The sequence below is a fragment of the Sycon ciliatum genome, chromosome 12, assembly GCF_964019385.1.
Source record: "Sycon ciliatum chromosome 12, ocSycCili1.1, whole genome shotgun sequence".
NCBI lineage: Eukaryota > Metazoa > Porifera > Calcarea > Leucosolenida > Sycettidae > Sycon > Sycon ciliatum.
The window spans coordinates 17,577,573-17,603,273 of NC_088654.1; the positions used below are offsets into that span (position 1 = coordinate 17,577,573).

Below are 25,701 nucleotides of genomic sequence, written 5' to 3' on the forward strand. Positions count from 1 at the left end.
TACAGGTTGATCATTCAAGCAACATAACCTCTGTTCTTTCGGTAATTTCTACATGTTGTTTTTGAAAATGAGCCCTCATTCGTCTTACAAAAGCTTCACGATCTCCACATTTGGCCGTGATGTTGATATACTCTGCTATTCTGGCGCCTTCCAGTTTAAAATTACAGCTATGGAGTGTGTTGGCAAACAAAAGGCGCAGGTTGGCAACCGGGATGGTGGAGATAAAGCCTGGGACCTGTGTGAACACGTGATATAAGCATTCGTGCACACGCACACACACACACACACATACACACACACACACACATGCACAGACACACACACAAGCACACAGACACACACACAAGCACACACGCACAGACACACACACAAGCACACGGATGCACATGACCCCACAGACGCATGCGCATATAAACAAACAAAGGAAAAGCATTTAGAATTTGCTCGGCGATGTTGGCCTATGCCAACAGCTTCTGCCGCCATCTCAGCACTAGCGGGCTCTCGGCCGTTTTTCATGCAGCTGAATTCCCAGCCCCCAGCTTGCAAAACTGGGAGAAAGTGGACGTGTGCGCACCAACACACCGGACAAGCAAAACCGAGCATAACCGAGCAAAAACAAGCAAAAACAAGCAAAAGCAAGCAGAACCGAGCAAAAAAAGCAAAAAAAATGATAATTCACGTTTCGTGTGGGAATCGCGTGACGCTCGGCTGGAGACAAGTCAAAACAAGCAAAAGGAGGCAAAAAGAGGCAAAAACAAGCCAAAAAAAAGCAAACATTGAATTTGAGATTGATGTTCATTCTTGCGTTGGTCTTTGGATTTTGCCTTTCTGCATGCACGTATCCAGCCGCTTCATATTTCTTTGTTTGACTTTTGACTGATGACCATGGATTCGTAGATCATTGCCCTACAGTGGAGATAGCTGTGGCTGTAATTCGAGGCGAAGGGAAGCCACCACACCCAACCAGACTGTGAGGAGCACACCAAAAACGCCCACCCTATCAACCCCAAAAGCCTACAGCACTGTTGGGCGCCGAAGAACGGTCAGACTAGAATTTCACCAACTTTTAAGAACGGCCTACAGTCCATTTCAAAAAGATTTACAATCAGGTTTTGGTCTTAAAAAGTATGAAGATAGGAGAAATTTGGACAACAGAGTACATAGAATGGCTTGTTAGGACACGGCAAATTGTTCTGTGAAGGTTTCGGAACAATTGGACTAGCCGTTAAGGAGTTAGAATTTCGGCCAGGTTTCCGGCCTTTTCCCATGGTTTACAATTTGCCCTGGAAGCCAACCAGCGACTCGGCCTGCTCCGAGAGGCCAGGGGCGGATCCAGGGGGGGGGGGGGTTCGGGGGGTTCGAACGAACCCCCTAAAATTTTTCCGACCATGGTGCATTTTTTTTATTTTTTTTTACAAACACCAGGCATGCGAATTGCTCCTAGGATCCTGGCCGGCCGTAGCGCATATACATGTATAGCCCGAGCTGAATCATGCAGATGTTACATTGATATGATCCTCAGACGAACACCTTGCCAATAGGGCTTGAAAGTGCTACAAGTACGTCACTCCATAGCAATGGCATAGCAACAATTTGAAAAATTCGAAAACTGGATCCACCTGGATCCAGTTTTTGTATGGATCCAAGCACATTTCAAGCGGTCTCACTCACAGCAAGGTGATGTTGCCAGTGAAACTGACTGATTTGGCTAGTGGGGGCGGGGTGACAACTGGTGGCGAAGTAAAAGTTGCACCTGCATACGACATGAGTGGGTTGCTATGCACCCACATACTGAGGCAATAGCAAAGTCACACCTTAGTGGATCCAAAATAGAAATCTGATGTCAATTTACTACTCCCAGGCCGTTTTTGACGTCATCACTTTCAAGCCCTATAGGCCATTCCCAAATCGGCCATTTATTTTGGCCTTTTCGGCTTTTCGATCGGCTGAAAAAATCGCCAGAATCGGCTGAAAATTTCTGTATAAGGTGGAACTTATTATTATTATTATTATTAAGAAAGGTTTGCTCCCCACACCGGAGCTCGCGCTATTCCGCCGACTTTACTTGACACTTGACTGACTCACGACTGCCATCCAGAGCACACGAGAAGTCCATCGAACCTTCGACTCGGCAAACCTGCAAGAAAGCACCACTCCCTGCTCAATACACAGTGTTTCGGGGAATTCACCCCTCATCAGTTGAGCTTGAGTAGGCTGAGGAAGATTGTGCCTGAAGAGCACCACTTATATAGTGCTCTCCAGGCACAAACATCACCAGGGATACAAACTTACAGAGACGCTCCGCGGAATAGCGCGAGCGGAATAGCGCGAGCTCCGGTGTGGGGAGCAAACCTTTCTTACAAATCATCGCCGAAGTCGCAACCACTACTTCGTATTATTATAATTATTAAATTTTTGATAGGGCAATCCCCACAGGCCTAAGGCCTTTTGACAGAAATTCGGCTCTAAAGTCGCAGCCATCTTTCGCAAGCAAGTAATGATTACAGAAATTGTATTTGCATGCTATTGAGGCACTAAAACATCAATTTTCGGCGAATTCAGTGCGAAAATTGCGTATTCGGCTAAAAGATCGGTGATTTCTTCAAAACCACTATTTTCGGCCAATGTTTCGGCCGGCAGATTTGGGAAATGCCCACGGGCCGTGACGCAGGCGCACACGAGCGGTCATGGCCAGTTGCCCACGACCCTGCAAAACATGTACATTGTACTACATGTACTTTCACTTTAGCTCATGCATAATACATGTACATGTACATGTACACCCTTCAAAGCGGTGAACCCCTTGTACTTGTGGTCTAGGAGCCAAGTCAGCAAAAGTCCAAGGAATAAGCTTATAAGGTATTGATAGGCGACAAGCCTCTGGGTCATCCTAATAAAGATATTATTATTATTACATGTACATGTATATTCGGCGATTTCTCGGTAAAATCTCAGAATTCGGCGAAAGGATCGGCGATTTTCTGAAAAGGCTACTTTCGGCGAATTTTTCGGCCGGCCGATATGGGAAAGGCCTACTTGCCAACATTCAACGCTTGGTCGACACGTACTCTGATGATCTGCCAAGCTCTTCAACTATATCAACTGACATCCGAAAGTGGGTCAGGAAATGGAAGGACGCAGCACAGAAGTCTCGTGCACTTCCAGCTACCCCACGAGCTCTTGTGCATTGCGATGCTGATGTTTTCCCGAACATCCACGTCCTCCTCCGGATTGCTTCAACACTACCCGTCACCTCTGCGGAGAATGAGCGCAGCAACACTGCCTTGAAATGGCTGAAGCACTACCTGCGCTCGAGCGCTCGACAATGGGATCAGAGCGCCTATCCTCTAGCCCTTTCCCAAAGGTGCCCGCCCTTTTTTCGCCCTTTTCGGCCCTTTTTGGAAAAGCCCGTTTCTTTCGCCCTTTATAAGGGCGGAAGAAAACTGAACCCCCCTTGAAAAAATCCTGGATCCGCCCCTGGAGGCATCTCGGATCTTGGACAGTGCAGGGCGCCTAACTGTGTACAAAGGATTTGTACGGCCTATAATGGAGTACGCTCCTCTCGTCTGGGCAAGTGCGGCACATTGTCACCTCCATCAGCTGGACCTGGTCCAGCGTCGAGCCATGAAGGTTATTGGCCCCTCATTGCTCCCCAGCCTGGCAATCCGAAGGCATGTTTACGGGCTGTGCTACCTGTATAAGCTGCAATGCATACCAGGTCCAGCTCTGCTTACCAACATGTTAACTCCCCCAGCAAGAGTTAACGCTGCACCCCGGACGCGCCGGCAACGCCAGTCCCTCGGTGGCCACTCTTTCCAACTCGCAACTCCTCTGCCGGACTCCAGTCCAGAGTTCATCCGCCGCTCCTTCCCATACTTTGTCCTGGAGAGCTGGAACACACTGCTTGCCCCAATCCTCGCCGAACGCCCAACTCTCAAGAAATTGCCGACATTCAAGACCAAGGCCTACCATCACCTCCGCCAGACCAATTGGCTATGGGCCACTGACGTCCACCAGCACTGAGAATAACCGGTTGTCTCTATTATTATCATTTTCTGTTTCTCTCTCTCTCTCACTCTTCCTCTCCTGGGAAGCTCCTCATGCTCATTCTCCCTTGCTCTGTCCATTTCCCCTTCCTGATGCGTAGACCAACTGTTGAACCCGAGACCACTAGGTCGGGGGAGGTTGACCTACCTCATCGGCACGCATGCCAGGCTCCTCTGTGTTGTCAATGTTCGCTTGTCCAATTTTGTCTACCTCCCCTTTTATGTTGCTGGCCAGTGCTTTGTAGTAAAAAAAGCCATTATCGATTTTTTATCAAAACTCACGATTTATCCTTTCCTTTTTGGCCTTGTGGTTATGAATGCTGTCTGCTGACCATGAAGTTGTGAGTTCAAACCCCAAACTATCTTCAAGTCAATGTTGAGTCACCTCCACCATCACACTGCGCTCTTTAGCCGACTAGACCCTCCTGCACACAACCATCACCATTGCGAGGACACTTCCGTAGACGATATTGATAAACTCCTTCAGACAGCTGTTCCGCTAATACATAGCTCATCAGTGAAGGTAGATGTTGAATGATTAAAAATATAGACCAAACTGCTATTATATAGGGGATTTCCACATACAAAACTGGCATGGCTGAGGTGATAACGCGGGAAAAGGAAAGTGTGAAGTACTGTTGACGCGCATTGGACATGCATGCAGCGTCGGAAATTCGGCGCGGAAAATCAATCACTATTCAATGCAGAAATAACGTGCCAGAATCAGAGTACTATGTAGCTAGTGAGAGTCTGTGTACTAGTATTGCAGTTGTCCGAGCGCCATGAAGGCCTGCGAACGCACCTCACGACCCGCCGACGTCGACAGCCACATCAGCCCCTGGGGCATGACACTGTACTGCTCGCCCGTCGCGCCAAGACGCTTGGCAGTCACTAGGCTTCATGCCACCGATGTTGTCCGCAAGCTACCTTGTTATCTGCCCATCACCCACTGCCGCTGACACGCTGCATGCATGTCCAATGCGCGTCAACAGTACTTCACACTTTCCTTTTCCCGCGTTATCACCTCAGCTATTCCAGTTTTGTATGTGGAAATCCCCTATATAATAGCAGTTTGGTCTATATTTTTAATCATTCAACATCTACCTTCACTGATGAGCTATGTATTAGCGAAACAGCTGTCTGAAGGAGTTTATCAATATCGTCTACGGAAGTGTCCTCGCAATGGTGATGGTTGTGTGCAGGAGGGTCTAGTCGGCTAAAGAGCGCAGTGTGATGGTGGAGGTGACTCAACATTTTCTTCAATGGCCGAGAGCTCTGTCGCACCCTGTAATATCTTCAAGTCAAACTTTTTTTTCATTGTTTTTGGTGATGTACAAGACAAAAGGTGGCTGAGCCAAACGACTTGTTGTTGGAGCTAGCGTTTCCTGCCGAACTGACTGACACTTGACTGGCTCATGCCATGTGATTCTGAACACACCCACAGCACTGAAACAGTGTGAGTGAACACGGAAGTCATTGCGCTGTAGCTACGTGTTGTTGAATACACCAGCACATCGATCGATCGATTTCTTTTTGAGAACTATTTTAGTATTTCAAGATCGCCAATTTATTTGAATTTAGGCGTCAACGCCGTCTTCTATCAGCTTTTACAGGCGCCTGCTTTTCTCAAGATGTTGTCGAAGTCACACGGATAGCTTTGCCAAGTCATGGCCTTGGGAATGAGTCTGTGTCGATGTCGTTTTCGTCACATGGTGAGAGTAAATTGCATCGCAGCTCAAAGAAACTATTTGAGCACAAAACGAATTGGGACCCATCCCGCTCGTCAACATTTACCACACTTTCGACGTATCCTCTCTGACTCCATATCAATACAAGGAAGAACTCGTTTGTTGTAAACCAGACGTACATGCACCGACGCGAGTGAGTTGTCATTTTTCATGCTTTCGCGCGGAATATTTCTTCGAGTTCACAGTGAGTTTTTCCAGGCAGCGCTCGAGCGCTCATACGGTAAGACGGCAAACTCCCCGGGCGATCGCCAGGATTGCAAATCTTTTTGAAACAGACTCTAGGCTGGATTTTTGCAGATAAGACCGGAAACCGTAATGTACACTATAATGTACACTCAGACGTATAACTCTGCATAAATGTACATGTAAGACTGGACCATCGAACGAGAACGAAACTGCTGTGTTCGCTAAAAATAAGAACGGGCTAGGCTAGAACCCTGACCCCCAGTTCTTCGGCGCCCAACAGTACCGCACACGTCAGGCGAAATTACTGGTCAGTCGGCGTCACGCATTTTTCACAAAAATTTGCGTTTCACCTGCTGGGAGAGTATGCGTGTACTCGAGTCTCATCCTGAGCACGTTTTTTTCTTTCTTTTTTTAGCTCCAGTATAGCTGTATTTTTCATTGCAAAGCCCTCCTCGATTGATGTGTTCGTTGTTCAAACGAAGTGGACATTCAATCATGAAGGCAGAGGACATAGGAGCCTGATTGGAGTTTCTCGTGGCATAGGACGGCCACACAGAGACACTTTGGGATTTTCTGAATATAAAATACCGTACGCACGATGCTGAGATCAATTTGTGCGATATCAAATTGTTTGTGATCTACCACATCGAGCAGAACGGGATCCAAACACAAGCTTACCGACGGTTAGGCTGCCGACCTGACTGGACAAATGATCCCTGGCTTCAACAGACGCCAGAAGTCGGACACCATGTCCTTTGCCGCGCCGTCCATCTCCAAAAAGAACTCCATCTTCGTCGTGAAAAGGCTTGAAATACTCAATATTCAACGGAGATTCGCGGTCTCACCCTTTCTCAGATCGAATCATTTTTTGTTGTAGCAGTTGCAGGGCAGATCCCTGCCACTACTTCAACAGAAGATGGCTCCAAAGCATGCCTGGAACAAGCCATATCGAGGTTGCAAGCCACCCCTCTCAGCACTTTTTTCGAAGAAATTCGAAATTTCAGTGGTGGAAGATATACTATGAAGAGAATTTCAAAAAGTATGTTTCGCGGATCGATCGCTCAACCTACGTCATTCAAACTTTGCAGGATGGTTCAGACGTACATGCTAGGCATGGAACCACAGAAGATGATATCATAGCTGACACACAGAGTCACACACACAGCAGATTCGTGTGCACAGATACTGAATTAGTGGACGTCGTCATCTTCTTCCCGCTGATCTCAAATGTACTATGACGTGCTATTTCGCCTGACGGTTCTTCTATATTTGTTTACAGGTCGCCAGCCCTATGGTAGCAAAGGAGACTGTACTTTTATTGATTCCGGAAAGACTGATCGTCTGCAACGTGTGTCATGCCTCTCATAATCATGATGCCTTACGGCTGTAGATGCCTGTGATAAGTGCAGTGCTGGCAACTGAAACCCGACCCCCTTGCCGGCTCGCCGCGCCGGCAAGGGGGTCGGGTTTAAGTTGCCAGCACTGTACTTACTAGCACTCCAGCTACGGTACCGAGCAGTGTAGAAAAGCACACCGAGATGGGCCAGAAGAACAAAGTAAGGTGAATCCAGCTACAAGTACCGATGCAATGCCCATCACAGCATTCCGGCATGTACTACAAGAAGAGACGTGTCCTTTTTTATATATTTCATCCACGGCTCAACATGTTCTCCTATAAAAACGAACCATTAATACTGATTTATTTTCCCGGAAAATGCATTATTTCATATATTAGCCCATGGGCTTATGGCTACGTTGTCGTCAGCATCGTCGTGTGTCCGTTTGTGGATTGAACTTGGCCAGGGATAGCAAAAGGGAGCGCAGAATGTTTTTACATCAGGAAGGACTGGTAAACCGTAGACATTTTTTCCGCGTACACCAAACAATCAGAAAGAAAAACACGTTTTGAAATTTAGGGTCCATGGCTTCTTTTCTTTCTTCATTTCATACTATGTTACATGTCTTTAGCTTCCAATTTCTTACGAACTTCGATGTGTGCTTTGAGATTTTCAAACTTTGGCGAGCAGAAACAAGCCAGTCGAGACACTGCACTCAATGCCTGGTGGGACCGCTTAAACCAGGGAGCACGCACGCCAGCTAAGCCAGCAATAACAAGCCCAGGCGCGTACGCAGGGGGGGGGGGGGGGGGGCGTTGCCCGGAAACCTCGAAATGTTCCATACGAGCAACGTCTTTGGGCATTTTTTGGTAGGGCGCACGATCGATCTGGCAAGAATGCAACACGTCAACAGATCGCGTAACTCTGTCAAATCTCGCTCAAATCTCGCTCAAATCCAATGATCCAAATATCCAGGTCAAATAGAAAACTCTCAGCTGTCGGTTGAAACAATTTGCGACGCGCTGCGAGCAATTTCTCTTGAGATAAATCATTCGTAAGTAAGTAGAGCCGCGATCTCGGCAATTTCAAAAGCGCGCAGTGCGACTTGAGTATCGAGAATTTGAGACTTTCTGTCACGCTGACTTGCTCAAATTTGCAGGGGCTTCACTTGTGATATTGTCAAGAGTACACAGCAAAAAATCGAAACTCTGCTATCAAGAAAAACGAAATCGCTGGAGCAGGACGCGTTTACGTTTGGGCCTTTGGGGCATTTTTCGCACCGTCGCTGCACTCTACCGATAGCGCTGGATATGTACATGACTTTACTGTGTCCTGGCTATCATGGTCGACCTCATTCTCTCCCGGGTACCTTTTCACTTCCAGGAAGCCCAAAATAATGAAGATTGAGTGAGTAGAACTGAAGTTATGATCCAAAGAACACGAAAAAATGCATAATTTTGAAAATTTCCTCGGGCTCTTTAGTTATTACGGCCCTCAGGCTAACCTGTCGGGCACTAACAAGCCCTCCCTGCCATGCACTAACTATTTTAGAACGAGGTTACATGCATTTGTATCTCACTTGCATTATGCTTGTGTACCCTGATATATTGGGTAGTTTTGTGGTTTGTGTGAAGAGAGAATTGGTGTGGTATGAATCGTATGATAGAGTATTTTCTTCTGGTAACTCGGCACCACTGAGGACTAATAAAAGTGAGAATAGAAGCAAATGGAATGCTGGGCTCTTATTGCGACCTTCATTCTTATTCGTAGTTTGTGGAGCTATTTAGGGGCTTTGAGAGCCCCTTTTCGGTACCATTAATGACTGTGATCTTCTGTTTTTATGGGGTTCAGCCAGCTGTTGAGAAAGGAAAATCGTACAGGTGAAAGAGTACCGTAAAGTCCGCTGCAAACGCCCACCCCAGCGGGTCCATACTATTTTCGTCTTTTTCAGGTCGACATAGTTGTAGAAAACGGTACGGGAGGCAAAAGCCGTACACACTTTTGAAATGGGTAGCTTTTAGTAGTACACCATACATTTTGTGCAAAGTTCATTATCTGCACCGTACTGTAATGCGTACATGAAGTTGTGCGAGTTGAAAGTGAGGATATTCAGCGGGCTTTAAAGTAATCCAAGGCCGTCGACGCGGCATCAAGAGTAGTGAAATTACGATTGAGCGGGCTATTTAAACTCTGACAAGGCCCTTGGCGGGAACGTCGCTGATTGGTCGTTTCCTGGACAACGAGACAGACCTTGTTCTAAAACGGGTTTAACTCATTGTTTAGGATTCGGTTGGAAACCTCCCTAGAGGTGACCCTGCGTACGCGCCTGAAGCCAAACGTGCCTCGTTTCAGTGTGCCCGCGGCCTTAGGCTAGTTCTGTCCGTCAGCTTCAGCTCTCCAAGCATCCTATTCATATGATTAAAACATGTCGCAAGAAAGTCCTGAACAGAATTTCAAGAATCCATAACCGAGATTTAACTACTACAGTAAAACCTGCCAAGGTGACCGCTCTCAAAAGGTGACCACCTGTCTAGAAGACCACCTGTCTAGAAGACCACAACAACCATTTTCCAGTCCAATGACCCTGGATAAAGAGACCACCTGTCTAGAAGACCACAACAACCATTTTCCAGTTCAATGACCCTGGATAAGGAGACCGGCTGTACACAGGGATCAAGTTTTGAAGGTCCCTTGAGCGGTTGCTAGGGGTGAAACGAGTATCTATTTTGACCAATCGATCACTCATTCATAATAATTATTCCATCGGGTATCCGATTATTTCGAGTATTTCATCTAAATTTGTGAGTTCTCCACTGATTCGGAAAACAATTATCCGTGACCATAGAACAAAAGTCGCCAACGGCTTGTACAGAGTGTAAAGTAAAGATTTTCATCAGTCCTTCCGTACCTCATAACTAACTAACTTATTACTTGCTGTGGTGATCGCATCGTCCAAGTCATAAAATACTGACTCAAAGGCATGCATAATGCATGCATACCAGTGGGCGAGCGGTACAACAAAAGCTTTTGAAAATGGAATGCCAATACTACAGTCCATTCATCGGAACTGGCCGCTGGCTTTTGAAAGTCGGATTTGGGCCGAATTGAGGATCAAAAAACCACTTTAACCTCTTTAGCACGACGCTACCTGAGCGCGCCCCACGCGACAACACCTGTAAAAGTCGCATTTTCCCATGAAAGTACTAGCTGCTCAAGGATCGATAACTTTACCTTCCCTTGGACGAATTCCACGATCTTGAGCTTCCTGGAAAGGTCTTGAGACGAGTGACAAACTGGTGTCAAACCTAGCTCGGAGCGAAACCAAAACCCCGTGCTACAGTCTGGCAAACTTCATCCACGCGCTCGACAGACTTGAGCACGGCCAAGACTAACCAAGCTCAAATATTCAGCTGCCATTTCGGTCTCCTTGCTCGTATCGAGCTCAAATTTTTTGTGAGGACTCACGGGATCCACTACCATCATTTGAATCTTGTTTCCATGGCAGCAGGTAGCGCACAAGTGATCCATGATGGAAAATACGCGTTCTGCAGACTGCGCAAATAAATCGAGTTGAAATTTGCCGTGTCGAGTCGCATATCTCAACAACCGGTGGTCGCATCGCTTCGGCGATTGTTTCTATCGCCAGCTGAGAGTTTTCTCTTGCAGATACATGTTTCGATTGTGAGAATCGACCAAGTATTGAGTGAGTTACGATAGTTTGAACAAGTCACTATGGACTCAACACGGACCCCACGACTATGAGATGCGCGTTCTGCAGACTGCGCAAATAAATCGAGTTGAAATTTGCCGTGTCGAGTCGCATATCTCAACAACCGGTGGTCGCATCGCTTCGGCGATTGTTTCTATCGCCAGCTGAGAGTTTTCTCTTGCAGATACATGTTTCGATTGTGAGAATCGACCAAGTATTGAGTGAGTTACGATAGTTTGAACAAGTCACTATGGACTCAACACGGACCCCACGACTATGAGATGCGCGTTCTGCAGACTGCGCAAATAAATCGAGTTGAAATTTGCCGTGTCGAGTCGCATATCTCAACAACCGGTGGTCGCATCGCTTCGGCGATTGTTTCTATCGCCAGCTGAGAGTTTTCTCTTGCAGATACATGTTTCGATTGTGAGAATCGACCAAGTATTGAGTGAGTTACGATAGTTTGAACAAGTCACTATGGACTCAACACGGACCCCACGACTATGAGATGCAGGTTCACTGTACAGTGTACAGCGCGCGTCGTACTAGTACGACGGCCGTGGGGCATGCAACTCATGTGCGTCGTACTAGTACGACGCTCGCGCTAAAGGGGTTAAATCTCAAAAATCTGGGTTTTGGATCTGCTTCTCCATACATTTTGCCATGGCATACCTGTCCTAATTTTGTAAAACCTGGCTGAATTTCTATTTCCCTGTTCTTGGACTTTTCTGGCCTCAAATGTGGCAAGGAGTAATTGCATGGGTCACACAATGCAGGACGTACTGTTGTTTTCACGATATCTACAACTATGCGAGAGAGACACCAAAAAGCTAGGGTGCCAGTTTCTAATGAATGACTATAGAATTCAAGTCGGCAGGAAAACCGCGAGCTCCCATGTAGGGAGCAACACATTCTTCCCCTACTATCGCCGAAGTCGCACCAGCCTCTTTTTCACATAGAAAAAACAACAAAAAAACGGTCGAGTACAAAATTTTGAATGCTCCTTCGTTTAAAATTTTCGAACGATTACTCGAATATTCTAACTAATCGTTTCACCCCTAGCGGTTGCCTTATAGGCCATTCACATGACGTGCAAAGTCACTTTTATTGTATCGTTTCCAAGGATATTTACTCGCATACGATAAACTTGGACACAAGCGTGCAACTGATTTTTGAACTCGGCCGGGGCCCTTGTGGCCACGATTCTACTTTGCACGCCAACAAAAGTGTCGGTTGAAAGTACGTACTGCAAATGCCGTGCGTGCACAAACAAAAATCCAAAATTTTAGATTTCCCGGCATTTTCAGGAGGTCACTATGGATACATTGACGGTTGCAAAGTTTGCCCAGCACCCTGTGAACTGGATAACGGTTTGCTAGTGTTATCTTGGTTACATGCGTGCGAATGTTTGCACGTCGTGCGAATGGCCGCATTAGACAGGCTTCACTGAGCGTGTACACGGGAAAGTCAACGTGGAGACGAAGAGTTGAATGAGTCGAACCGAACACACTGCCACATATCTCCACAAACGCAAAGATCATCTGCTGAGATGACATCACTGACCTGAGGAGTTGATCGAAACGCTATGTAAATCGACGCACTGTCAAGGTGAGCGTCTACTATAGTATTGCCCACAACTAGATAGCCAGTGGAGACACATACGTACACACACGTGTACATCAACACAAAAAACACACGCGCGCGTGCGCACACGTACACCCAGCAAACCGTGCGATTGCGCAAGCACACAAATACAAACACACGCACACATGCACGCACACACACGTACACACACAAGCAAGGTCAACAATCTGGAGAGGTGCAGAAGACAGCTATTTCTCACATTGATATTAACTAACAAGCCAGTCCAAATGATTCGCACTCAAGACGAAAACAAGCTGAACATCAAAGCGAACTAAGAATGCTAGCTGTGACTAGAAGATGAATATAGACGAAGGACTACGACACAGGACGGCCACGGCTCACTTCAAGAACGCGAAACAACCACCCATTTTGGGAGGCTCAAGTTTATCGTAGATATTGTGTTTAGCTTGTTTTCGTCCTGAGTGCGCTCACCTTCCCCTTTCTCAAGCTATTTCACAACTTAGAACCTTCCGAGCTGGAAGGCTGTTGGTAGCACGTTCAAGGCGTAATGGAGCTAACCACCAGGTCGTTGAATGTCAGTACAATAGTAGTCATTATTGTGCTAACTTACGCACGTTACAACTCATCAATATCAAGCTTATAATTGCCAGTGTTCGGACAACTACGGGTAACTTATAAACCTTTGGTCCTCAGTTTCTGCTGAATTTTAATCCTCGGCTCTCCATCCGAGTTCATTTTCAAATGTTTCTTTTCTATAGCTTTAAAATAGGAACGAGAGAGCTTGAAAGCTCAGAGCCCTTGCTATGCTTAGCTTTTATCTAGGTCATCATGCGTGTGATTCGAACTGATAGGAACGTCTTTGCAGTAAAAAATCTGGACCCGGTTATCGTATTGCAAAGACGTTCCTATCAGTTCGAATAACGCGCATGATGACCTAGACAAAAACAAAAGCGTAGCAAGAGCTCTGAGCTTTCAAGCTCTCTCATCGTCTCCACGCTGTTTGTTTTTGGTAAAGTTATTTCTTCGTCAATTACCAAGTTCTCCGCGCGCGTGTTCCAAATGAAATAGCACCGTTCCCTGATACGAGGATTCAGCTTGCACTGTTGGTTAGGACTTTAAAAAAATCATTTTCTCCTCTCGACTTGCTCAATATTCTCTACGCTGGTCAAGTTTCCCAACATACATGTAATTGCGTAGGCGGTGGTAAGGCGAATGTGCGAACGCACCTGTAGTCTTCTACCTGTCTAATCATTACGAATTACTGTATAACCTATACAAAAGAGAAAGACCAAGGAACTACAAGTTGCGCTATACTGTCCACTAACACCACCAGTTAATAAACAATCAGCTCATGCGATCACATTGCACTGCATAACACGTTACTTTTCGGTGCAATTTAAATGGCGGTAATTTCGGTGGAGAAACCTGGCACCTAAATTTAGATTACACAAAAATAGGCACTGGAGTATGCACGGTATGTGCAGGGAACGCTGGTCACCTAATTCTACATTACACCTGAATGCCTGATACCGAAATTTTACTGCACCTAAAATAACAAGCTATACAATACTGTACAGGCAGAAAATTTCGTCGGTCAATAATTTCGTCCAACTCCAAAGAAAGGGAGTTCGTCCGGTTGAAAATTTCGTCCATGGATCATAAGAGTGTATTGAAAAGCTGGACAAATCGACATTAGTCTGGCATTTAATTTAGACCCACAGCTCCTTGGACGAAAAAGACGAATATTTCTGCGTGTACAGTAACCACAATATGAACGGCAATACAACTGTGAGCGACACCATTCGGCAATAGGGCTTGAAAGTGCTACGTCACAGCATAGCAAGAATTTCAAAAATTCAAAAACTGGATCCACTTGGATCCGGTTTTTGTATGGATCCAAGCACATTTCAAGCGGTCTTACCCACAGCATGGTGATGTAGCCAGTGAAACTGACTGATTTGGCTACTGAGGGCGGGGTTACAACTGGTGGCGAAATAAAAGTCACACCTGCATGCGACATGAGTGGGTTGCTATGCACCCACATACTTAGGCAATAGCAAAGTCACACCTTAGTGGATCCAAAAATAGAAATCTGATGTCAACTTACTACTCCCTGGCCGTTTTGACGTCATCACTTTCAAGCCCTATACAACTGTGAGTGACACCATTCTCTGACTATAGCCTTTGATAGGCGAAGCAGCTATCAGAAGGGAAATATTTTACCCGTGACCCCTTCGTTGTTTGAAATTATTGGTGTGCGAGTAACGGCTACCCAGGGTAGCAGTGGTCGGCTCTGAGAGCGCACGGCGGAGGAGAGTTTGTTACATTATGAATTTTTAAACCAGTTTATGAATAGGCGACAAATATCACGCTGAACTCATACGCGGTAAGGGGGAGGCGGCATGCTTTTGAACACGCCCTGTGTCACTATCAGTGGTGCAGGCCAAACCAAATCACAAATGTACAGAGCTGCTCAACGAAATCCAGCACCTGCCGGGCGTTGCGCGGCCCTAGACCTGCGAACGCTGGGCTGCGAAATGGTGCGAGGCGCAAACTGGAGAGACTAGACTGGATTTCATTGAGCAGCGCCGTACATTCTACGCGTGTGTGGTGCGTACTCGGCTAGTCGGTTGCCAGTACTTACGCCCAAGGTTGGACGACGAATCCCAGGACGGAAGAGACACCTGAGCCCAGCCGCCGTACATTTTCGGGTACTCCGAGGGAACGGAAGACCCAACGTCGGTGAGGCAGACGTGACCGATGAACCCGACGTCAACCCGTCGCGAACCGACCTGCACATTCGGAAGGTTGTAAACAAAATACGCGCCGCCATTTACGGTGAAGCTGTTAACAAAGTCGCCGAATCGCGGCACGCTAGCGTCTGGATCGATGATTAAGCTAGCGATGATGTTAAGCGTCGCCGCGGATCTCGTGAAGCGGATGGCCGTGCGCGCCTGGTTTCCATTGACTGCCGCGGTGGGAAATCCCGCATAGAAGGTGTTGTCCGCGATGCGCGGAAGCACGCTTGACCGGCTCAGGGTGGCATAGTCGAGTGACGGCACGAATATACCGCTCATGTTAATGCTCGCTGTGGCTACAGTAGGATTGGAGAGCTGTCGTACCTCGCAGCGCGACTGGCTTCCGCGATAGCACACGAAAAACTGCTGGTCATCGACTGCGCTGATGGCTAAGACCTGCTCGCCCATAAGAACAGTCGCTACTCTACCCAGAGACGTGTTGAAGATCTCTAGTCCCCTGCTTGTAGCGGCGTAGACCCGCGTATTGTGAACCACTGTGCGTCCGCTCAGGCCAGTCAGGGAGGCCATGTTTTGGCCACCTGTGCCCACTGTTGTCAACATTAGCATCAACACGACCGTTGCCACGCACAGGGAGTGCGAAAGCCCAGCGTGCAACATGCTTGCTCCAGTGTCCGCAACAGCAATTCCTTCCGAAAAAGAGCCAGGCCACTAGCCTACTGCCTAGTGACCGACGGGGCTGATGCCGTGGATATGTACGGCCGCCAACAAATGCTACTGTGCTTGCAAGCTAAGGGGAAAGCGATACCTAGCCAAGGTACTCTCCTCCTTCCACTCCGACGCTAACTTCCGTAGGGAGCAGGGCGGCAACTCGCGTCCGCCACACACTGTGCTGCGCAATGCAATGGCCCTGAGCGCAACTTACTGCAGCATGCCGGCCAAGAAAATATTTACTCCGGAGAAAACGCTCGAGCTGACTCGAGCACCTACGCACACACACTTGCCACCTTACTAGCTGTCGTCGAACTCAGCGTGTCGCTGGTATTTCCTCCTTCCGTGGCGAAGATCCTGCGCGGGCAGAATACCCCAGACTACCTGCCGGACCAGTGCTTGTGTCAGTAAGGCAACACTTTCTTGCAAACGGCCGCGGTGACAAACTAAACCCTGTTCCACTTCTACTGCTTCTAGCTACATTCGGTCAGTTTTGAGTCAGGAAAGTGGGGGGAACTACACACACTAGTACGTAGTACTGGTCTACAATACAGACATGGTACATGTAGTACTGCATCATATCAGTACAGTACATGTAGAGCCGATGGCGATGGCGATGTAGTTGTAGAGCCGATCGTATCATGACCTTGATCATTGATATTGTTGATGGCTAGCTGTGTGCTGGCGGACCAGTGGCGATGCTGCATAGCTGAGCGGGGTGACCTGGCTCAGTGACTGCACAGTCTGTCAGCCAGTGCAGTGCTGACAGTCTTGCAACTGTACCCACACTCCACAGGCCACATTGTCATTCATGTACAACGAGTTACGTACGGTACTACCGTACTGGCAATACCGTATATTCTCTATTATAACTAATATCAAGAGTACAAGTCATGTACATGTCATAACCCCCCAGAGCCTACTAGTACTAGAGTACTAGTACTAGTAGTAGTACCCATGGCCTCGTCGGGACATCACCAACCTCGTCGGCAGCGAGCACCTTCTCACAACAGTCGTCATGGTGATGACTATGACTGTTACAGCTGACGAGCTGAGAGAAGGACGCCATGGGCAGAAGTTGGAAAAAGACAAGAAAAAAGAAAAAGAACAAAAGAACAAAAGAACAAAAGAAAAAAGAAATATAAATTACAAATAATTTAATTACAGAGGAAGACAAGAAAATAACATCACAAATCCTTCCAGACGTGATCCCTGCAGCGGCAGCAACGTGAACAATACAACGGCGGCAACACGACGACTTCTACAACACAAAAAACGAAAATTATAAAAATCCTACCAACCCGTAGAGTAACGAGGGTCCGAACCTGGGTTTTCCCAATACGGTTCAAATGGTCGCAAGACCGGGACTCTGCCAACCGGTTTATGGTTGTAGTCAGGAGCACTACGCGTCCTCGCCTTGTAACATGCTGTCAAAATCGAAAAACATGTTAAAGGGGAAGTGCATCGATTTTTCGAGTAGGGTCCAGAAGAAAGACAATTTGATGTCGGTTCGAATGGCATATCTCTCGCTTCCATACGATAAGCCAAACTTGCCAAATCGCCAATTGTATGCTCACGTTGCCATAGCGACCAGCGCAGTGATGACGTACGAAAGGCTTAGCTCCACCACAGAGAAGGTCGATCACTGCAGAATTTGGTCATTTTCAATTGGTTTATTGTATTCACGAAGTGAAAGAAGGGCTGTGTTCAATGCTGTTAGTGCAGTGAACTGTTTGTTAGTAGTCCTCTCGGTTGTGTACTGGGACGTGACACCGACAGGAGAAAGCTGGAGTGCGGAGACACCAGCAGACAAGCGAAAATAGTGACGAACAAAATGCTGAAATCTTGGTTGGGACAAATCAGACGTTCAGCATTTCCCCCAACCAAGGACCATGCCGTTTGCTCTTTCCACTTCCTGAAGATGAATGTGATGCTTCCTGGCGACTCTGCTATCTCTCGTAACATCTTCTGAAGCCAGGTGAGACGACGGGTGGTGGAGATTGACGAATGAAATAAAGTCGTAGGTTTGAAAGTTTGCAGAAAATGTCTCAGGAGAGATGGCGAATTCCGAGCATCTTGTCCTGGAGGAAACCATTTCCTAGGCGCAGTCAGCCTAGGGAAATGCATGAGAAGGGCGATAAATAGTTCACGACACTAACAGCATTGAACACAGCACTTCTTTCACATCGTAAATACAATAAGACAATTGAAAAATGACCAATTTCTGCAGTGATCGACCTTCTCTGTGGAGGAGCTAAGCCTTTCATACGTCATCACTGCTCTGGTCCCTATGGCAACGTGAGCATACAATTGGCGATTTGGCAAGTTTGGCTTATCGTATGGAAGCGAGAGATATGCCATTCGAACCGATATCAAAATAGAGAGGTTTTGCATTCCGAATTTCGGAATTATTTTCGACTGTGCTTTTCCGAAAAAAGCGCGTTCCGAAAAACGGTATTTTCAGTGTTTTGCATTCCGAAAATCTGATTCGACTTCGTTTCCAAGGGTTGGTTGCCATGCAAAACAAAATGGAGAGCGTCGAAGGGGTTGAGCAGGATGGGTAGGACTAAAGGGACAAGCCCAACTATTTTTGCAGTTTTCTGTCATAAAAAAATAAACGTCACAGGCTGCTCTTCGCAGGTGTCCGCGTCGGAGCGGTCCGGGCGAGCGACCGCATCTCAGTGGGACACTTGTCCGTGGCCGTTGTACTGGAAATCTGTGGCAGAACCTTGCCATGCCAGAGGCTACACACACCCGGGTACCTATACCGGGATAGACAAATCCTTGGTGTTGCTTCTTTCATTTTTATTTGTTCTTGCTGAGAAAGAAACGTTGCTGCTTGGAAAGCTTTCTGTTCACTCCAGCGACTTTCCTCTAGTAACGTTGCTCACTGATAATGATCATAGCTCGTGATACCAATGGTGAAGAGAAGCTGGGTTTCTTGCCATTTGCAACTTCCTGGCTCTGAAAATATAGCTTGAACAAATAAGAGCTCCAAGTATTTTAGTTTTAGATTTCGATGTGCCAGACCTATCGTTACGAGATGCAGAGATGAGGAGCAAGGGAGGCGTTGGACTAATGCCAATAATGGTTTTATGGCCCAGACAACGCCAGCGATTTTCACTTGTCAAGTTGGAGCAGGCAGATGACAGATTATTTGAGCATTTATAGCGGAGTGGGTGGTTTGCTAAAGAGAATCGTCTCAGTACCTCATGGTTACTAGTATCTGACAAATGCCTCTTATTGCTAGTCTGCATTATTGAGCATAGCAGAATTGATCATGTCACAAGTAGTGTCAAGACTTGATGGCCTACGATTATACTCAGATCATGTTGTAACTTCACGGGAATATCCGTCCTGCCACTTTACGCTCTCCCAAAATTGCCTGCAGGAGTCACGTGCCTGTGCAAGGGACAATGCGTTTGCATTGCTTACGGATGCAAGCGGATGGAGTGTAGACCAGATGAGAAAAAGTGATCCGGATATTCAACTAGCTTGGACCGCCATTATAAATTTGCCTGATGCCTGGACTATCTGAACATTGCTCCAAACCAATCCACAGAAGCAATACCCACACAGGAAGCCAAATGATAAACCCATTCATCAGCTATCGAACCTTTCATCAAAACATAATGCAGTGCATGCCTACTACTACTCAAACGAGATCAACGGATGCCACATGCCACACAGATACAACGTGGAGGCTCAGTATTTTCAAGACCCCGTGCAGTCTAGACAACTAGAACAACGAGGTTTGCACCTAATGTCCCTCGATTTGCTTGCCGTATTTAGTTCCTTGCAATTGAAGCAAGCCGTATCCGAGAACCGGTCACTGAGTTTGCAGTGTCGTCGTCGCGTGTATGTTGCCGTGGTGCTCTCTACCCTCCTGTACGGCGCCTCAACCTGGACAACGAAGGCTCCGGACCTACGACACCTCAACCTTTTCCACCATCAATGTGTCAGATCTATCGTTGGAGTGTCGCGACGGCAGCAATGGGAGACCCACGCAACGTCCTCAGCCCTTGCAAAGGCCCTTGGAGTGCCTGAGGACATTGGTCACATCATACGGGAATGACGTTTGCGCTGGCTTGGACACGTGGCACGGAGGGAAGATCACCGGTTGCCGAAGTGTGTTCTCTTCGGTGAACTGCCTGCCCCGCGCCCCGCGCGTGATCCACGCAAGAGGTGGAGGGACGTTGTTATGCATGACTTTGAGCCGGTTGAGCCACCGGTACCAACATGTGGATGGTACGATGCAGCCCAGAACCATCCGGAGTGGCGTGCCATTGCCCATCGACCACACAAGGCACCCTCTGCTGCTGGCTACGGTTGCGCCTGCGGCCGCATGTTCCGTCGAAGCGGCGACCTGAAACGCCATCAGTCATTCTGTCGTGGACTGGAGAAATAACAATGCGGTATCATTGCTACGCAATGGGCAAGGTCAAGGTGTGTTTATGGTGGTACAGGTAATGCTATGTACGCCTCTTTGGTCGCTCACACATTATCCATTGCCGGCATTGGTTACACGTTATTATCAATTTGTTATGACCTTCGCTGGTCTGCACACCCACCCACTCTACTCTCTACTCTACTCTCTGAAGTTGAGACTTTCGTTTGCCATTTCATCCGGTAGTTTGACTCTCTGAGAATATCCCTGCTACATGTACATGTATAATATAATTTATACTTTACAATTATCCTTGTACGTGTCTATCTTCTTGACACCATGACTTTCTTTGAAGGTCTTGTAGCTATGAAATGTTATTTGCTGCAGGCCATGTGTGTGGTGTGGTGTGTGTGTGTGTGTGTGCATCCGTGAATGTCCCACGCTTGGCCCGTGGGTAAATATACAGTCATGTATATGTTATATGCCACACCAATTTCGCTATCTGTATAATATTATGCAGCACAGTGGCAGGCATAGAGAGAGAGAGCGAGAGGGAGAGAGACGTTTTAATGTCTCTGATGTGAATTCTTCACTACTACATAATCTACATTGTACTTGTATGATCGAGCGTATGAGTGTGTGTGTGTGTGTACTTGTATGATCGAGCGTACAAGTGTGTGTGTGTGGGTGTGCATTTGCAGATTTGGTGCTTCTCTTGCGACGGGCGTATACATGGTGTGTGTGGGTGCATCCGTGAATGCCCCATGTGTGCGTAAATATACAGTCATGTACGTGTTCTGTGCCATTCAATTTCACTAACTGTATATGCAGCACAGTGGCAGGCATAGAGAGAGAGAGAGAGAGAGAGAGAGAGAGAAAGAGAGATACGTTTTAATAATGTGTCTGAGGTGAATTCTTCACTACTACATGTACTTGTATGATCGAGCGTACGGATGTGTGTGTGTGTGTGTGCGTGTGAATGTCCCACGCATAGCCACGTGCGCGGTGCCACACAATTTCATTATGTGTAGAACAGCGGCTGGTAGAGAGATAGAGACAGACAGACAGACACAGAAAGACAGAAACGGAGGGATGCTGCGCATAAACAGGGAGACAGCTGGAGAGTTACACAGACAAACACAGACAGGCAGACAGAAAGGCCGTGACGAAGATTCAGAGAAACACAGAGAGAGAGAGAGAGGGGGGGGGGGGGAGAGAGAAGAAGAGAAGAGAGAGAGAGACACGCGCACACGCACACACACACACAGAAACAGAGAGAGAAAACTGAGAAAGAAAGAGACAGAGAACAGTGACCGAGTGAGGGACAAAGAGAGACACACAGAGAAAGACTGAAGAAGAGAAGCAGACAGAAAAACAGAGACAGACAGATGGAGACAGAGAAACAGAAAGGAAGACAGACAGACAGACAGATGGACAGACAGACAGATAGGGACAGGCACACGGACAGAACGAGATAGGCAGACAGCTAGAGAATGACAAAGACAGGCATACAGAAAAACCAAGACACAGACAGAGACACATAGACACAGAGAGAGAGAGAGAGGCAGACAGATAGATATATTAATAGAATAGAGAGACAGACAGACAGAGAAACATGTGGAGACACACAGATACGAGAGATTTCGTTCGTTGGATTTCTAATACTGAAGTAGTATAATACAAGTAGGTAGCAGCATAATGCACACAGATCTAGAGTGCTGAGAGTTGTCGAATGCGGCGAAAGCAGAGTGTAGTAGACACTACTGTACAGGAGTGAAGCAAAGCTGATTTGTTGTAATGCTGCCTGACTGCTTGCCTGTGTGCAATAATGAGGTGAACTCATAAAACAGTGAGCCGAAAAAAATATGATTAAAAAGCCGATTCACAAACCAGGTAAAGACAGGAAGAGAAGGAAAGATATGTGCGCATATACCCTGCACCCGTGCACGCACACACACACACAAACACAGAAGGGAGTTGATAGGTGGAGAATTGCGAAAACAGGGGACCCAGTGTGCCCTCAAGGAGATAAAGAGATAGAGATAGATAGAGAGATATTTTTGGCACAGTATATTCGGCCCTGGTTTAAATATGGCTTTGGAATTTATTTTTCATTGCAATCAGGTTCGGCCTCATTTCTCTGTGCTGTGCTAATGAGTCCACAAAGGACGAAACAGTTCTGTCCCCAGATTGGATAGATAGATAGATATAGATGAAGATAGAGAGAGAGAGAGAGAGAGAGAGAGAGAGAGAGAGAGAGAGAGAGAGAGAGAGAGAGAGAGAGAGAGAGAGAGAGAGAGAGAGAGGAAAGAGAAAGACATAGGCAGCTGTCTTGGTCATTATCATCCGATGTATTCCGTGTGGCGTAGACCAGGTGTGCATTGAGAATCCTTTCACAAGGCATCGCCATTTAGCTTCCTGTGTGGCGTCACATCGTTTCCGTGGACTGGTTTAGATTCTTGCCCACGTTTCCATGAGTCCAGCCAATTAATAGCAGCCGAAGCTATATGAATAGCCAGATTATGTCTTCTTATCTGCTCTGCACTCCATCCGCTTGCATCAGTAAGCAATGCAAACACGTTGTCCCCTGCACAGGCACGTGACTTCTGCAGGGAATTCCGGGAGAGCGTAAAGTGGCAGGACGAATTACTGTGAAGTTGCCACATGATCTGAGTACAATCGTAGCACATCAAGTCTTGACACTACTAGTACTTGTGACATGACCAATTCTGCTATGCTCTAATGCAGACTAGCAATAAGAGGCATTTGTCAGATACTAGTAACCATGAGGTACTGAGATGATTCTCTTCGGCAAGCCACCCACTCTGCAAAAAAATGCGCCAAAATTAATAATCCGTCATCTGCCTGCTCCAACTTGACTGTCCTCCTGACAAGTGAAAACCGCTGGCGTTGTCCGGCCATAAACACCATTATTGGCATCAATCCAACGCATTAATCCAACGCCTTCGTTGCTCCTCATCTCTGCAGCTCATACCAATAGGTCTGGCACGTCGAAAAACTAACATACTCGGAGCTACAAGCTACATTTTCAGAGACAGGGAGTTGCAAATGGCAAGAAACCCAGATTCCCTTCACCTTTGGCATCACGAGCAATGACCATTTATCAGCCAGCAATGTTTTACTAGAGCAAAGGCGCTGGCGGGAACAGAAACAGCAACGTTTCTTTCTCAGCAAAAACAAATAAAAAGGAAAGGAACAAAAAAGGATCAACACCATGTACCAGGGATTCGTCCATACCTGGTACCCAGGCCAGGTGTGTACTACCCCTGGAAAGGCTCTCCCACAGATTGCAGTACAAAAGCCACGGCCAAGTGTCCCACTGAGGTGCGGTCGCTTGCCCGGACCGCTGGGACGCGGACACCTACGAAGAGCAGCCTGTGACGTTTATTTTTTATGACAGAAAATCCGCAAAAATAGTTGGGCTTGTCCCTTTAGCCTTTCGCGAGCAGGATCAGGGAGTCGTAAAATACCAGTCCTGGTATTTTACGACTCCCTGAGGAGGATCAAATCCATGTGCGCAGGCCAAACTGTTTTTGGGTGCGGTTCGAAGATGAGGACGTACTGATGGTGGACCAAGTGATCCAACAGCTGAAGACGAGGTTGGCGAACTACTGTCTTGTACTGTCAGTAGGCTCCATGGCAAAGGAAGATAGAGTGTGATGGAGTGTGAGAAGATTAGTCAACATGGCGAGATCAGCGAGAGCAGCAAAACCAGCAAAAATCAAACTGACTACATACGTGGAAATTTTTTCAAATAATCGAGAGCAGCAGAAAGCAAAAATACAAACATGAAAAATACACTTTTTTGTATTCAAATATGTACTCCCAAACATGAAAGAGCCGAAAATCCATTTTCGGAAAACCATGCACTTTCGCCACCACACTTCCGAAAGTTCGACTACTTTTTCGACTGCTGCCGCCACATTCCGAAAATAATTCCGAAATTCGGAATGCAAAACCTCTCTCTTTCTTCTGGACCCTACTCGAAAAATCGATGCACTTCCCCTTTAATACCAAGCAAGGCTTCTGTATATACAGGTATAACCCCCCCAGAGTGTGCAACGCCTGATCCAGCTCTGCATAGGGTCTTGGTCGAGCGGAATCGGATCTTTGCGTCATAATACCGTACACATCTGAGGGGAACCCGGGGAGTCGCGGGTACTCTTGGATCAAAAACAATGGTGCCCTGCCTCGAGACCGGCCTTGCGCGGGTGTGAAGTGTACGCATGACATCAGAAGATCCGATTCCGCTCGACCAAGACCCTACACAGAGCTGGATCGGCGTTGCACACTCTGGGGGGTTATGTACTCTTGCTAATTAAATATAAGCACAGGTCTCCATTACTAGCACAGTCTCTTAGGCTGTGTTTACATGAGAAATTTCAACCCGGGTCGAGTTCAGCCCGGGTTGAAAGTCTGTACGATAGACAAAAGAGGTGAGCGTTTACATGAAGACAGTTGACCCGGGTCAAATACTGATATGCCGCCAAAAGTCCACTTCTACAGTCCTCTATGGTCACGTGAATCCGTTCGCGCGAAATTTGCATGTGCAGTGCTGTTCAAACCTGGCGCGAGATACGCACAGAAGTACGTTTGTACGATTTTCTTGACCCGGGTTGGTTTCAACCCTCCCCTTGGGGGGAGGGTTGAAATCAACCCGGGGCGAAATTTCAACCCGGGTCAAGCGCAATGCGTCATGTAAACGCGCCATTCACTTTGTGCACATGGGGGGTTGAAATCTGACCCGGGTCGAACTCAACCCGGGTTGAAACGCCTCATGTAAACACAGCCTTAGTCTTAGGCTGTGTTTACATGAGAAATTTCAACCCGGGTCGAGTTCAGCCCGGGTTGAAAGTCTGTACGATAGACAAAAGAGGTGAGCGTTTACATGAAGACAGTTGACCCGGGTCAAATACTGATATGCCGCCAAAAGTCCACTTCTACAGTCCTGTATGGTCACGTGAATCCGTTCGCGCGAAATTTGCATCTGGAGTGCCGTTCAAACCTGGCGCGAGATACGCACAGAAGTACGTTTGTACGATTTTCTTGACCCGGGTTGGTTTCAACCCTCCCCTTGGGGGGAGGGTTGAAATCAACCCGGGGCGAAATTTCAACCCGGGTCAAGCGCAATGCGTCATGTAAACGCGCCATTCATTTTATGCACATGGCGGGTTGAAATCTGACCCGGGTCGAAC

At 47.2% G+C, this 25,701-nt stretch overlaps 1 protein-coding gene and 1 long non-coding RNA gene across 2 annotated transcripts in view; one reads left to right on the forward strand and one right to left on the reverse strand.

Annotated features, from left to right (window-relative positions):
- LOC135827833 (plexin-B1-like) overlaps nt 1-16,606 on the reverse strand; it is a 73,463-nt gene extending 56,857 nt beyond the window's left edge. Inside the window, exons 1-3 of the mRNA XM_065340262.1 lie at nt 15,276-16,606; nt 12,590-12,663; nt 89-235 (exon numbers count right to left, since the gene is read on the reverse strand). Coding sequence (XP_065196334.1) covers nt 89-235; nt 12,590-12,663; nt 15,276-16,047 — 993 coding nt within the window. The 5' untranslated portion in view covers nt 16,048-16,606. The remainder of the gene's footprint in view (nt 1-88; nt 236-12,589; nt 12,664-15,275) is intronic.
- Nucleotides 16,607-17,802: 1,196 nt separating this feature from the next.
- The window catches only part of LOC135828473 (uncharacterized), a 21,048-nt gene continuing 13,149 nt past the window's right edge, over nt 17,803-25,701 (forward strand). The window contains exon 1 of the long non-coding RNA XR_010555678.1: nt 17,803-18,076. This is a non-coding gene — a long non-coding RNA (uncharacterized LOC135828473). The remainder of the gene's footprint in view (nt 18,077-25,701) is intronic.